At 38.9% G+C, this 16,370-nt stretch overlaps 1 protein-coding gene across 1 annotated transcript in view; it reads left to right on the forward strand.

The window, feature by feature from the left end:
• The window catches only part of HOMER1 (homer scaffold protein 1), an 84,872-nt gene that overhangs the window by 38,557 nt on the left and 29,945 nt on the right, over window positions 1-16,370 (forward strand). Inside the window, exon 5 of the mRNA XM_072358915.1 lies at window positions 1,836-1,978. Within this exon, the coding sequence (XP_072215016.1) occupies window positions 1,836-1,978 (143 nt within the window). The remainder of the gene's footprint in view (window positions 1-1,835; window positions 1,979-16,370) is intronic.

The following is a 16,370-nucleotide window of genomic DNA, read 5'->3' on the forward strand; positions in this document are numbered from 1 at the left end:
TATGAGGTAGCATTTGAGTATAAAGTAACAGATTTCCTCCCAAAAGTTCATGTTCATGAAATAAATGATTTGCATTTGTTTTGCAAATAACACTTTGTATTTGTGTGGCAAATTAGGATAAATTAATTACTTTCTGCTTTATAAACCACCGGAATTTAATAAGAATGGAGAAGGTTATACATGTGCATAGGATTACTTGGTAAATACTAAATATAAAAGATGAAGTTTGAGTCAGTATTAAACTGTTATAGTGCTACACTGCATCACTCTCCAATTCATTGTAGAGCCAGAATGTGAGATTTATCTCTCATATCATGTGAGAGGGATGTCAGAATAAATGCATGGTTTTAATAACTGTTGTGCTTCGCCTGCTTAATGTAATTCAAAGCGCCCTGAAAAATGTGAGTTACGGTATTCTTGGTGAAGTGACACCAGGGCTTTGTGGAAGCTGATGATGACAGCCAGATCTTATGTTTCTCAAAAGATCTTGCGGTACTCCATGTGATTAAGTCTCGAAGATCTGGATCATGTTTCCTATAGATGTGGATTCAGTACTGCCTTGTAAGCTAGTTGAAGGCTACAAGTAGCTGCTAAAAATTAGACCTTGATCTTTAAGACCGTAAGCCAGATACTTGGCAATTCTTTCTGAGATTGCTATTCTTCAGCTTTCTATGCAATGTCAAAGAGCCGGAAAGAGGAGCAGTTAGCCTTTCAGGGACTGTGCTTGTGCTTCAGTTTAATAATAGTAAGTAGCAGCTTTAGCTGTTTCCCATGCAGATGGTAAGAACCTGTGTGGTCCTAGGAAATGCTTGCCTTTTAGAACAGTTGTTATTCAGCCATCTTCAGTAGTACAGACATGATGCTGATTTAACTTTTCATTAAAGTGAGTTAGATTTTACCACTTCATGACTAAACACTTACTAAGGTATTTCAAATCAAGACAAGCTACTTAGCTTATCACTCTTTTTATCTTCCTTGACAGTCATTTAAATCATGTACAGGGATTGAAGGTCCTATGATGTTCTCAGTTTGGATGTGGGCTATATGGTGTACTTTTTTTTTTTTTTTTAAACATAATGGTTTTCAGTATCTGGAAATCATCAAGAAGCATCTGATGACCAAAACACAAAGGCATATTCTGCTATGATAAGGGTTGATAAAAACTGCACCAGTGCCTTCTGGCTAAGAGGCAACCATCAAGTTTTTGAGATATCAAGTTACTTAGCAGCAGTGGAAGCTGCCTGCTTGTAGCTGGAGTTTTGCTCTTCCCAGATGGTGCCGTGAATGACAAGAATGAGAACCAGGCTGAGGTGACCATAAGTTTGCACTTACTCTACTGACCAAGCGTTATTTACAAGGAAGTCTTCTACATGAGACTGACTGCAGTAGCAAAGGCCCTACTATGCTTCACTTAGTAACCTGCAGAATACGAAGTCTTGATTTTGAAAAAAATAGCAGAATTTGTTTCTTTGTGTTAGAATATAGAGCAAGGGGTAAGAATCCTGGGTCTGAGTAGTTACAGGTTTGTGACTGAATGTAAATATCAGGCAAGAGTGATAGACATCTGTAATAAGAAGGATGCTGGATGCTTGCAAATAAATCATATGTCAGTTGTATTTTGTGCAAGACAGTGTGAATTTGATGGTAATATGCTTCTAAATTAAATCACATGCTGAAACATGTCTGTGGGGTACACTGGAAATCTGTGAGCCTCACATTAATGCTGCCTAAAATTTGTATCTTATGTAAGAGTTAAAGTAATGCTTATTATCACATTGTCATCCTGAGCAGGCCAGTTTGTAATTCTAATTAATCATTTGTTTGTTTTACATAAGGAGTCGGCTGGAGGGGATATTCAGTCTCCTTTAACGCCAGAAAGCATTAACGGGACAGATGACGAGAGAGCTACGCCAGAAGTGACACAGAATTCAGAACCAAGGGCTGAACCAACCCAGAATGCATTGCCATTTACCCATAGGTACAGATTCCATTCCCACATCCTAATAAAGTGATATCTGTCTTCTTCCTTGTTAAAGGGACTTTTAACATGCCATGGCTTCTACCTAGCTAAGTTAAGAATTAAATTATGTGGTTTTTAATAAAAGAAAACAAAATACAGGACTGGCTTTCAGATTTGCAGTATAATCTTTGTTTTCACAAAACAGAAACAAAACCATGTATGAGGAAGTCTCTTGGGATGAGACTAGGAGTGCATTATTTTCTAATTTATTCAGCTGAGCGTGAGAATTTGAACGCTCATTAGTACAGGCGTCCCTTTAACAGGAAGCGTTATTTCGATGACTGAGATCTCAGTAAAGATAACCACTTCACAGAATATTCCAGTTACATTATTTTTGCAGTTTTTGTTTAAATAAATGGTAACATTGGATCAGCGTTTCTGTGATGACTTGTTGGAAGAAGAGGACTCTTACACTGCTTCTGGATTATGCAGTTTAAAGCAACCTTTAACCGAACAGTTATGATAGTTGAAAACATTTTTCAACTTCTTCTTCTTTTTTTTTTTTTTTTTTTTTTCCAGAACACAGGAGATGTGTAGTTTTGCTCCAGACAGAATTATAGTTCAATGCACTTGGAAGCAAACTGATCTAGTAGAAGGTATTCCTGCCCATGGCAGGGGAGGTGCAACCAGGGAGTCTTTAAGGTTCCTTGCAACTCGAACCATTCCATGATTCTGTGAATGCTGGAATCCACTGTGTTCTGTAAAAAACAAACACTTTTTATTTAAATGAGTTTAAATGGATGTATCTTGTTTGTTAAAAATTAGTGAAGGTGGGATTCAATAAAACACATTATGTTTTGAGACCATGGGGAGTAACATAAATATGTAGTGAACTTAGAGCAAAGCTAGAAATACTGCATTATTATTTTTTTTTTTCATTAAATGGTCTCGATACAGCTTCATGCCCTTGATCAAAATTTGGGGAACAACAGAACTTGAGCTATGTCATTCAACTTGTTTGGAGTGAGCAAAGATGAAATTATTCAGAACTTCTCATTTTTGTGAGAGAGTAATAAAAGAACCTGGAATAATCATTTACATTTTTCAAATGAGAAAGAGAAATTATACTTTTGCACTAATTTTTTAGCAGAATTATTGTGTTTATTTTTATACTTCAGCTATTACCAGAGCATCAGTTACGTGTTTTAGAAGAAATGGTGCCTTGTAAGAGTAGTGCTGTTTGCATGTTGAAGGAATTTTATGACTGTTGCATGTCTGTTAGTGTTCTGTAAGTAGTACTTTTAAACTTGTTACTTTTATGTTGGAATTCTCACTATTTTGGGGAAAAGTAGTTGTGATAAGGTCCACAGACTGTGGTTTTTTTTGTTTGTTTGTTTGTACTTAATGATATCTGCAATGTATGTGTATATATGATTTCTGGTATGCCAGTGTAGTAACAGCGCATTGCTCTGCAGTGAGCATGATGGAAGATGTTTTCAAATACAAAACATCAAAAACAAAAAGTTTTTGTAACAAAGCTACCAGGCTATTTTCTTTCATCTTCATGTATGCAGTGTGAACCTGGTTTTAGTTTCTTGTATGGCTATAGACCAGTAGGAAGAGTTGGCATTCCAGTGGTATCTCTGTCTTTAGAGATACATCTATGTTTAGATATCTGCAGATATAGAATAATGACATCTCCTATGATGATTCTTAAAAACATCAGTTTTGTCTTGCTGATGGCAGCTGCAAGCTTGTAATGAAGAAAAGGAAAGAAAAACCAACAGCAACGGAAGACATTTGGATACTATTATTTAACCAAGAAGAAAATACTTGCTAACATTTTGTGATCATTTATGCATATAGAAGGAAAAGAAGCCTTTTTGTATGTGTCTGAGATTCAAGGAACACTGTCGCAATCTGAGGGAAGCTAACATTTAAAAATCCTTGTATTTCAAAAGATACCAGTTACTTCCCAGGCTTGATTATGTTTTACAAGTCAGTGTCAGAACTTAGGTTGGAAGCGAACTGCTTTACTTGGATTAGGCTATGTTCTGCTTTGGTGTGACAGGACCTGCTCACCTGGTGAAGGTCCAAAAGCGATGATTCTCAGTGTAGGCTGGAGCACAGAGCAGGCTTGGGTGGAGCCATGGGCAGAGGCTGGAGCTTCATGGGCAGCAGGGTGCCACAGCACCATGCAGGGTGGCAGTTCAGGTGGGAATGGCATTGCTGCTGAGGGCTGGGTGAGCTCAGCTATGCGCAGCGTCATTGCAGCAGAGGGAAGGGGTAGGAGGTTGATGGGGTTGTTGCAGACAGTCATCTGGGAGGGAACTGTTATGTTTTTGTGTGAACTGGAAGGGTCTGATAGATGTTAACAAGGTCAGAATCAGAAGTGTGGAGTTCATGCTGTAGGCTACATCTTGCTTGTCATTTTTAATCTGCACACCTGAAAAATGTTCTATTTCATTTTGTTCTAACTCATCTCTCTGGACAGATACGTCGTCTTCTGCAAGCATTCTTCTCTGCACTTTGTTATGTCCTGGTGTGATTAGCTGGGCTTGTGTTATTTCTGCAGCATAAATGTAGACTACTTTGGTATTTATAGTTATTTTCTGTCCATTTATAACCCAAAACTGAATAAAAGCATTACTTAATTCACCAGTGTTTTGTTATTAGAACTTTAATTTCTTATTATTTCAGTAAATAATTCTAAGTGTTGAGATGAACTTTATCTAGCAAGTCTGCAGTTCCATTTGTGTCCCACAAGCATAACAGGACAAAAGTCTGTCTAGTTACTTCACTTTATCCTTAACTGGAAAGGCCTAAAGCTGTCCACAGCAGTATGATTCTAGTCAATGCTTGAGAAAGAACAATACTAAACTGCTACGGGCCTTGCACAGGAAGATAAACCCCTAAATCTCTTGCCTTTTTTCAAAACTGTGATACTTAATGTTGAATTATGAAGTATTATTACTTGAGAACTTTATATTTGTCATGTATAGCCTGAACATTGTCAGCAGTACTAAATATTGCCAGAAGAAATGAAAATAAAAAATAGCCTAAGCTGGCATTATAATTTTAATAATTTTGGCCAAGACACTGATCAGTCCTTTTCTGAATCATGGCTAGTCCAGGAATGCTTTCTTTGCAACAGAAGCTAGTTAAGCTAATATTTAAAATAAGACTAAAGAAAGGATGAATTTTCTTTCTTAATTAAGTCTTGGTCTGCTCAGACATCTTTCTTATTTTTTCTCCCTGTCTTTTTGCCTTTGGCATTTTCTACATTCTTTAAATCGTGGATATTTCTTTTTTAACCACTTCTGATATGACTGTACCTGACTTTTAAATGGAAGTTTAATTATACTGGCACACAGTACAGAGTGCCTAGGTGTCTGAATGAGCCCAAAGGAATACTCTTATAAGCTTATTCAGCCTTAGAATATAATTCAAATACGAAAACTGAAGAGTATGTTTGGCAAAACATGCAAATGCTGCTTGGGATGTTTTGGTAACTGTTTGATGAATTTGCTTTTCTACCCCTTGAAAAGAATACATTTGATCATTACAAGTTTTATTCAGTTTCTTGGCACAGTAGAAAGCTGTGGGATAAAACACACTTTCAGAAACAAAGCTTGCTATAAGAGGATTCTTCTGGGACAAATCTTGAAAGCCTTCAATTTTGTGTCAGCCGTGACTTGAACCTATTACATCGTTTTTTCATGTCCTATATGAAGATGTTCCATCTAAATGAAAGTTGGAATTTCTATAACTTAATGTTTCGAGTTGCCAATATACGTGTGTGTTTGTTGCTTGTTCATTAGAATTCCTATTTTTGTATTCAAACAAGTTTTTAATATGAAAGTTTCACTCACTGCCTTAGTGAAAATGAACTCGTTTCAAATGGCATTGGTATCTTAGGTATTTTCTGTCTAGATAGCTTAACATTTAATAATGCTGCATGTAAATCCAATTCTGTAACAAAAAAGAAAAAAAAAGAGAAAAAAAGAAAAAAAAAGAAAACAAACCTAAGATCTTGCTGCTAGCTCGTGTTCTTTCCCTGAGTTATCATTAAAAGTTGTGTGCAGAAATCTGTTCAGTAGATTTTTCACTGTGTGTATTACAAACATGTGCTTCTAGAAGCTGAAATATTTCAGTTATGTTACAGTAAAAATACTTTATGGATTGCATTGAATTGTTAAGTTGGCTTTGAAGAGAAGTTTTGAGATGTCAGGTTTTTGTGCTGTCTTGCAATTTGAATGTATAGTCAAATCTCTTTATTAGGATGTTCCTTATGGTGTTACATATCATTTCCTTACCAAGTGGTGCTGGTGGTGCACACGGCATATGTTTCATTCTGGGTTTTAAATGCTATCTAGCCTGATCTTTGGATACTTTTCGTTTTTTGAGGAACATCAGGAAGGATATAACATAAACTCCTTCTCAAAGCAGGTCAGCTATGAGGTCAGACCAGCCTGCTCTGGGCTTTATCTAGTTGGGTTTTGAAAACCTCCAAGAATGGAAACTGCTCAAGCTAGATGTGACTTAGAAGGCAATAACTGTATTTGAATTGCATGGTGCTATAAGGAACTGTGGCATCTTAGGGCACACTGGAGAGACTCTAGTAAATTCAATTACTCTTTTGGTAAAAGATTATTATTTCTGAGGGCACATTTAGAGAACCAACTCAAAGATTATTAGTTCCCACTGTCAGTGTGAGAAAAGAGTGATTATTAGAGCACCCAAGAGGTGGGTCTTGACTTCACCTTGTTCACCTCAAACAGCATTTGTCTGACATTATTAAGATCCTATCTGTGCTGTTCTTCTGCCTCTTCTGCCTCTCTGCCAGCAAGACCCTGGTGGTCTGACGAAGAAGCACAAGGAAAAGGAGGACTCCCTTTCCTCCCTGACCCAACTCTGACAGCTTCCCACTCTTGCATAAGCAGCTCGGACATAGATGAAGCAGGCTATCCTTCACAATAAAAGTTCTTGCTAGGAGATCAGTGATTTGAAATGAAGGTCTTGTGTTTATGCACACTTTTTCTTGTCTCTGATTCTCCTGATGGTGACAATTTCTGAAAAGTTCTGCGGGGAATCTGGAATATGTAGTAAAGTATTACATGTTTTTAAACAAGCAGTGTGTCAAGCACAGCACAGTACAGCTTATAGTGTCACATTTTAATAAGATGTCTGTAGGTATGGAAGGAGAGATGAAGAGGAATTCTGTCTGTTACTAGAGGAATGGCCATGCTGTGTGTGTTGCCAAGCTCTTTCAAATAAAGCAGCTCTGCAACTGATGGAGTTGATTTTAATGGTTGTGGGAATGGATGAGAGCCAAAACTAAAAATAGCCCAGTACTTAAGAAATGTTACTGTCTCTTTTGAGCAGCTAAGCAAGTTCTAGTCTGGAGCATGTGAATTATCCACTTCCTGCCATTTATTTAATGAGAGCTCCAAGGGGTAATTCAGAAGATGAGAGCTGGGTGTTTGAAAAAAAAATGTTGTAAATACCATCCTCAGGGACAAGCAAGCACTCTTCTAACATAACTGTCAAGTACATTCTTAGTAGAGAAATGCAGTTCTTGTGCAATTTGAATTTAAAAGAAGAAAGGCATATAACTTGGAACATGTAATTTTTCTTCTTTCAATCACATACATAACAATTAAAAAAAAAAAAAAGAAAACCAACAAAAAAACCACCACTAGTAGAAAGGAAAGGGAGCTAAATTGCTCGAAGAATTAACTTTCACTTTTTAAAAGAATACATCCATTGTGCTCAACCAGTCCAAAACGTGGATGACATGAAAAGATTAGCACTGGAGCAACTATAAACTTAAGCTCCACAAATACCTGGTATTTAACACAAAATCAGACTCCTTGGGGTGGTTTTCTATGGCAGAGTGGAGAAGTGAATTTTATTTATTTTTTTATTCTTCACTTCTGTCCTTTACCTCGCTGACATTTCTCATATATGTATTTTTCTAAAACCTGTGACTCCTTTTACAAGTCTTAATACACAGTTACCTCTTTTTTTTTTTTTTTTTTTTTTTTTTTTTTTAACTTTGTCATCTTTAGGCATTGGTGATGGAGCTATTCTCTTTATTCTGCGTGTTCCCAGCAATTTAGTTGCCCGGTGATCTTTTTATTTTGTATGTTCTGATACTGGGTGTGTGACTGAGGCATTTCTTTTTTGGGTAGGATTATTTTCATGTATAATATTTAGAATATCTGCATTTCTCTGAGTTTTAAGCTGAAGCATGCAGTCATCTTTTCAAGGATTCCAGCTGCAGATATAGGTGATCTTATATAGGTAGTTCATATCTCATGTTTTCTTCACTCATACTTCCTTTATTCAGAGCTGTCTGAGTACTCAAAAGAAACCCTTCTACCAGTAAACAGGGATAAACTGCAGACTTAGCTTTCCCAGGACTCAATGAAGAAGCCCAAGAGGTTGTCTTTAATACATTGGAGCTTTGTCTGGGTTACTGTTGAACTTAGGTCATCATTTACAACTATAGCAGATACCTCTTCCACTACTGTCTTTTGAAACTTTCTTTTCAGCACTCAAATGCCATTAGCGTCAAATAGTGCAGACACCAGAAAAAAATGCTCCAGTATCCTTCAGAAAAAAAGAAAAATCACAGTGAAAAAATTTTAAGAGCAAATGGCTGCTTTGCTGAAGTGCTGTTCTTCAAGGTGGTACTTCAGGTACTGGAGCAGGTTCAGAGAAGGGCAACGAGGCTCATGAAGGTCTTGGAGAATCAACCCTACGAGGAGAGGCTAAGGAAGCTGGGGCTGTTTAGTCTGGGGAAAAGGAAGCTGAGGGGAGACCTTATTGCCGTCTTCCAGTACCTGAAAGGTTCTTACAGTGAGAGTGGGGCAGGTCTCTTCTCACTAGAGACAAATAACAGGATGAGGGGAAATGGCCTCAAGTTGCACCAGGGCAAGTTCAGGTTGGATATCAGTAAACACTTCTTTACAGAAAGGGTAGTTAAGTTCTGGAATGGGCTCCCCAGGGAGGTGGTTGAATCGCCATCCCTAGATGTGTTTAAGAGCCGTTTGGCTGTGAGGCTCAGGGATATGATTTAGCAGAGGATTTTTAGAGATAGGCTACTGGTTAGGCTGTGGTTGGACTGGATGATCTTCAAGGTCTTTTCCAACCTGGGTAATTCTATGATTCAATGACTCTATGATTCAAAAATCGTCTTTGGAAAGACTTAATACAGTGAAACTACAAATCTCATACCTTGCTTGAATTGGAAGCCTCAGTACACACTTCTTTAAAATATTTTTCAGACACACGTTTAAATATCTCTTCTATAGGAAAAGGAAGTCATGAATGCCCAAAGTTACCAGCAAAGAAACACACACTGTTCCTGATCCCGAGTCTCAAGTGAATTTTCTAACAGTCATGAACCTTGAAATGAGAAGCCTTTAGTGCAAAGTAAGGGCAGAGAGAGTGTTGTACAGGACAACTCTTAGTATACTTTTCAGTGTCTGATCACTCAAACTTCACTGTTTCATCCTCATTGGTTAAGGAAGTTGATGAGTGGAAGTATTTAATTACCAAAATATCCTTTGCATTCATGCTTCTGCCTTCAGTTTGGGATTCATTCTTGATGAGGAGGTGGAGGGCTTTCTTTAGTGTCTGAAATTTTGCCTGTTTGTTGACAAGACTTTCCTGTGGCAATCTGTTTTGCAGGTAAGAGTATCACCCAGTTTGCTCTTATCCATACATGCACATGCTCTGCCTCTCCAAAAGGGGGCCTCCTAAAATTATGTCCAAATGGCCATATATAGATGTATGTGTAAGTATATGTATATATAAGTGCAATATATTAGAAGACTAAAAGTTCATAGTAGCTGACAGGTGGCTGCTCCATTTCAAACACACGACTTAGTCCACTCATCTTTAGCAGCGCAGAACACACACACAACCATCTGTATTGGTAAACAAGTGATAAATAGACTTTTCCAGATTTGTTCATTTACTGTTTTATATCCCTGAAATGGACTCTGCAGTCATGATCTTGTTCTGTGAAACTGGAGAATAGTTTAGACCTTGGTTTCAGGTTATGTGTTACCATCCACATCGAAATCATTCAAATTGCTGCGCCGTTCTAGAGAAAGGAAAACTGAAGATTTTTGTTACCATAGAATCATAGAATCCTTAGAGTTGGGAGAGACCTCCGAAGGCCATCTAGTCCAACTCCCCTGTAGTGAACAGGGACACCTGCAGCTCAATCAGGTGTCCTTGGCCTTATCCAGCCTCACCTTGAAAATCTCCAGGGACAGGGCATCAACCACATCACTGGGCAACCAGTTCCAGTGCCTCACCACCCTCACTGTAAAAGATTTTTTCCTTATATCCAACCTGAATCTACATTCTTTCAGCTTGAAACCATTTCTTCTTGTTCTGTCACCACAGACCCTGCTAAAAAGTCTGTCCTCTTCTTTCCTGTAGCTCTCTTTTAGATACTGAAAGGCTGCTCTCAGATCATCTCACTGCCTTCCTTTTTTTCGGGGCTGACCAAGCCCAGTACTCTCACCCTGTCCTGATAGGGATGGGATGGAGTTCCATCCCATGGGTGATTTTTGTGGCCCTTCTCTGGACATGCTCCAACAGGTCCATGTCTCTCCTGTTCTGGAGACTCCAGGTGTGGACACAGTAGTCCAGGTGAGGCCTCACCAGTGCAGAGTAGGGGGGCAAGATCTCCTTCTTGCCACAGTTCTTCTGATGCAGCCTGGGATCTGGTTGGCTTTCTGGGCTGTGAGGGCACATTGCTGGCTCATGTCCAGCTTCCCATCCACCGGTACCCCCAGCTCTTTTTCATCAGGGCTGCTGTCAATCCTTTCATTGCCCAGCTCGTACTGGTAATGGCAGTTGCCTCAACCCAGGTGTAAGATCTTGCATTTGGATTTGTTGAACCTTATAAGATTCAACCGGACCCAGTGGCCAAGCCAGCCTAGGTCTCTCTGGATGACATCCTGTCCCTCTGCTGTGTTGACTGTTCCCATCTTGGTGTCAATGGCAAACTTGCTGCAGGTTCACTTAACCCCACTGTCACTGATGAAGATATTAAAGAGTATCAGCCCCAGTACCAATCCCTGGGGGTCACCACTTGTCACTGATCTCTATCCAGACATTGACCACCTTTGTTCCCTGGATGGCTTTTAAGTATGCTGCAGAACAGCATGCATCACTATCTTATATTGATTTTTATTTTATTTCAAGTTTCAGTAGTTGCCAAGTCTGCTTTGTCTTATAAAATCAGAACATGGATGCACTTGTGAAATTGATTATAGTCACAGTAAAAAGCACGTGACATATTCCTAAGAAGGAACGTGAAGTCCTTCTGAGCAATTTTGAGTTCACATTCCACAAGTCAAAAACCATCTTTAAATACAAATACAGAAAATAATGGAAAACTTAGTATTTCATGGCTCAGAAGGTCAACACTGCCAGTTTGGTATTTTAAAATCTCTTACAACTCACTGCAATTAATCACTTTTAAAATATGGTTTTACTTTTTAAAGTCTGCATAAACATAGGCCCAAAGACATTCTTTCTTGAATGTTTTTGAACTGTGTGTTCTTACTGAAGAAGCATCTCCAGTTGCTCAGGTAACTCTACAGCCTCACCCATCTTCCATGAAGTAGATTCCCAGTGTACTGAGAAATTGGGAATTAACATTAAATCATCTGAAAGAAAAAGGCTGTAAAAAAGGTCCAGCAGAACAAGAGAAACATCAGTTGTTGAATCTTTTCACGAGTAGGTTCTTGGCATTTTCAAGTAGCTTGGCCCCTCTACCGCATGCCGGTATAGTGACTGTTTGCCCACTGACCTGCACTTCCCAGAGATCTCTTTGTCTCTGTACCTTGTTTGTGCACTTTATTCTCTTGTGAGTCGTACATGTATCCAATAAAGATCTGTGTTAAGTTTTACAGCAGCAGGGCCAAACCTATGGTCAGACCTGTACTTTAGGAGTATACTCTAGAAAAACGAAAGAAGTCTGTTACTGTGTGCATTTTAGTGATGCTTTATTGAATGCATATGATACAACTTCAGTCTTTCTCTTACTAAGACCATTGTAATGCTCTGCCTTCTGTATGGTCTCAGGCATAGCTGTGGATCACGAGTGACTTGTAGTTCCCATATGAAAAGCTGCACAAATACATACAAAGACATAGATAGATAATGAGTTCTAACATTTTTATATGCTGGGTGCTTATGGTTTCACTGCTATCTGGATTGCCTGATAACATAAATCAGTCATGACAATATGAATGACTATATTGCTATTCTTGAGACAGTACCAAACTTTTTTTCTTGAGTTTCCAAGAAGGATATAAATAGGTAAACCTTCAGCCTTTCACAGCTCAAGTTTGAGAAAAAAGGATCCATTTGCTTCATGTATCCTAGTCTTCTCTGTATTACACCTTTCTTAACTACCTCCTCTCCTTGCAGAAGAGTACTGAAGGCAGAAATCAGTCCACCTAGAACTATATTTTGCAGTGATTTTAGCTTAAGAATCTATCAATTACTATATTATTGTTGGCATTTATAAGAATATGATTAGATATTGCTCAGGGGAATTTACATTACATTTGACCTGTGTTACAAGGTGCCCGTCATCTTAAGATCTAAAGTATTTCCACTTTCAGTGATGGTGAATTATTAATTGTGGACTGAATATGCTCCAGAAAGAAGTCTTATGTCATTTCAGAAGTGCTCAAGTTGTGTTAATGAAGCCCATATGGACTTAGAAATTAGCTAATTTTTAATCAATTAGATAAATTACTCCTAGGGGATTCACAATGGAAGCCTGAGCCCTAGATAGCTGTCAATAGATATTTTATTTTAGTTACGTATTCTTTTCCTGTTGGAGGCATGAGATACTGCTCTGCCAAATTCTGCTTGCATTAAGAGGAAACAGAGAAGGAGAGTGATTTTTTGAGGTGGTTGCAGCTTCTGTTCCTTTCCTATAGTTAAATCTCATGAGTAATTGTACCTTATAGCAGCTGCTAGGGTTAGCTCCAGCAAAGGAGCTTGTGTAGGGCTGACTGAACACTTCTGTCTCCTGAAATATCTCTGACTTCAGGCACAGGTGGAACTCAGCTTAGGAGCTAATTGTGCTGTATCAGTTAACTTCTCCTGGAGAAGGTGGAAACTCGTGGCTTAGACAGATGTGTTCTTTGCTGGGTAAAGAACTTGCTGGGTGGCCAGGCCCAGAGAGTGATTATGAATGGAGTTAAATTCAGTAGGTGACTGGTCACTAGTAGTTGGTATTGGAGTCTGTCCTGTTCCCTATTATTGATGACATGGATGAGGGGTTTGAGTGTACCCTCAGTAAATTTGCGCATGACACCAAGCTGGGAGGAAGTGCTGATCTGCCTGGGGGTAGGGAGGCATTACAGAGTTTGAGTAGCTGGGCTGATGCCAGTGGGATGAAGTTCAACAAGACCAAATGCCCAGTCACTTTGGTCACAGCAACCCCACTCATCGCTACAGGCTTGGGGCAGAGTGGCTGGAAAGCTGCTCAGTGGAAAATAATCTGGAGGCATTAGTTGGCAGCTTGCTGAACATCAGCCAGCAGGGTGCCCAGGTGGCCAAGAAGGTCAATGGCATCCTGGATTGTATTAGAAATAATGCAGCCAGCAGGAGCAGGGAAGTGATCATCCCTCTGTACTCAGCTCTGGTGAGGCCGCACGTTGAGTATTATGTTCAAGTTCAGTTTCCTCACATCAGGAAAGAAATGGAGGCCCTGGAGCATGTTCAGAGAAGGGCAATGAAGCTGCAAAAGATTTGGAGCATAAATCTTGTGGAGGTCAGCTGAGAGATAAGACATTGTTCAGTCTGAGAAGAGGAGGCTCAGGGGAGACCTCATAGTGCTCTAAAACTTCCTAGAGGAAGTTGTAGTAAGTTGGGGGTTGGCCTCCCAGGTAACAGTGGTAGGACGAGGAGTAATAGCTTTAAGTTTCAGCAGGGGAGACTCAGGATGGATATTAGGAAGAATTTATGTTCAGAAAGAATGATAATGCTTTGAAACTGCCCAGGGAGGTTATGGAGTCACCATCCTTGGAGATGTTTGAGAAATAAGTAGACGTGGCACTGAGGGACGTGGTTCAGTGGGCATGGTGGGGATGGGTGGATGGTTGCACTAGATGATCTTACAAGTCTTTTCCAACCTTAAGGATCCCACGATTCTCTGATTCTCTAATTCTCCAGTTTAAAGTCAACATAGGACTGTCTGTGAGGTGCAAAAAAGCCGTGGCAAATTTGAGAAAGCTACTTGATCTTTTTGTTTATTGAAAGGAAAAAAGCAGTTCAGAAGATTCTCTATATTAAAAACATACAGCATGAGTATCTGGTGTATTCTTTAGAGTGCTTGTCTCATATTCAAATGAAGCCTTTCTGCAAAAAAATAGACATAATTGAAGTAATTTTTGTCTAAATTTTATGTGGAGAAGTGCTGACTGAATTTCATAAGCTATTTCATTTTGCGTGCTTTTACTGATCGCTTTGCACCCCTGCAAAAGATATAGGGCCAAGGCCCAGGAGCATTTAATTTTCTCATAATATAAAAATCTTGTGTTTTATGTCTAAATCCAGAAGACCCCTGCTAGCTTTTTAGTATCATATTCCTTGGTTTGTGTCATTTTTGCCAGGTGAATTAACATTACAGAGGATTTTTCCCTCACTTGTAGGTAGGCTCTACAATGAAACCTAACTAAGTTGGTAATTCCTTTGTTGTAAGCTGTGGTGTGGGTTTTCTAGGGTAAAGCAGGAAATTTTGGTGTGTTCTTTTGATATTAGGGCCTGGAAATATTTTATTCCATAGTGCCCAGTGCATTTTATCCTAGATAGGCACCTAACATTGGTCAGATAAATTTGCCATCTGATGGTATTTCTTTTAGCTTTTGAACAGGAGGTGGATTACATCCACTATGTTCTCTTTAGCAGATCCAGCATAAGACTGTACCTCCTGTACAAGGGTATCTTGTTGATTTTCTGTTGCGTTCTGGTAGGAAGACTTTGCAGTGGAAGTTTGAGGGTATCAATCTTTGTCTTGCGTATGTGGGCAGAGGTTCAGGGCAGGCACAAACAAACACATAAAACAGAGAACGTGAAGTACATGATACATTCTCTTCTTGATGGAATAGTTAGCTTGAGGAATAGAATGGGGAACACAGCTAAATGGTGATCAACATCACCTGTAATATTTCAGCATTTTGTGCTTTAGGGAACCTTTCTGTACTTAAAGTGTCACATCTTTCGAGTACTTGAATATCGCTATAGGTGCCACTGGCATTTTGTGATACAGGCAGAAAGCAGTTTGTGTTGATCATTATTTTGACCACGATGAACTCTAGTCACTGAATAGTATTTTGGTAAGTTGTGGAAAACTGACAGTGCATAAGCATCATCAAGATATTCTGCAGTTACACTTAATAGTCATCAAATTTTGGCACTGATGGATTGGATGGGCACAAATAAGCAGTGATATTGAATTTAAGAGGATTCTTCTGTATCGGCTTTTAGCCATTTGGCGAATGAAGAAACCTGAAGCTGGGTGAATGTGGTGAAATAAAATGCCTGGAATGTCAAGGCCTCTGTTTTCTCAAGTACACAGAAATACAATACGACTGCTGGTCCATTCATAGTGGTGGGCTTAGCTTGCAGGGTTGTTGCCTCTGCAGTTTGTATTCTGTGACACTTTGGTGTAACAATGTTCTGTCTTTCTTCCACGGAGTTCAAAGCGTTCAGTTTTGAAGCTCAAGTTAGAATCTTGAAAACCGTCTTCTGGGAGACTGCAATAACAAGAACCACACAAAAGCAAAACAGAACACCCTCCTAAGTGAATTGTGCTTCATGCTAGTAGTAAACAATTTAACTCTCTAGTTTGCTGAAGAGAAGATAAATTCCCTCTCTAAATGTGAGAATAAATGTAGAACTGAGATTTTGGTTCATTATCTCAAACCAAATGCTTTTTCGTGTAAGCAGCTCAAGTTGCCCTGAATTTTAAGAGGTCATTAAAATTACTTAATTAGCACAAATTGTCCTCTACTCACTGTGTATGACTGGGACTTACATATTCACTTCAGTACTGTAAAAACTTAAAACTAATGTGATTACATGACAACGTAGATTGTGTATCATCTTCTTGCTATGTTTTTCAGAGGTTTGAGTGCTATTATTTAATTCTACTTTAGCAATTTAGGATATTATCTGTGCTGGACTTACTTTCTCATATAGTGCACTGAGGGGCTCAGGGAAGCTTACTTTTATACATCTTCACACCATGCAGCTTTCTGTGCCATTTTCCTATCCCAGATGACTAATCAATGGGGTGAAATAGAACTCAGGATGTTAGAAAATAAATATGTAAATTGAAGGGGAGGATTCTTTTTTG

The sequence above is a fragment of the Excalfactoria chinensis genome, chromosome Z, assembly GCF_039878825.1.
Source record: "Excalfactoria chinensis isolate bCotChi1 chromosome Z, bCotChi1.hap2, whole genome shotgun sequence".
Classification (NCBI taxonomy): Eukaryota; Metazoa; Chordata; class Aves; order Galliformes; family Phasianidae; genus Excalfactoria; species Excalfactoria chinensis.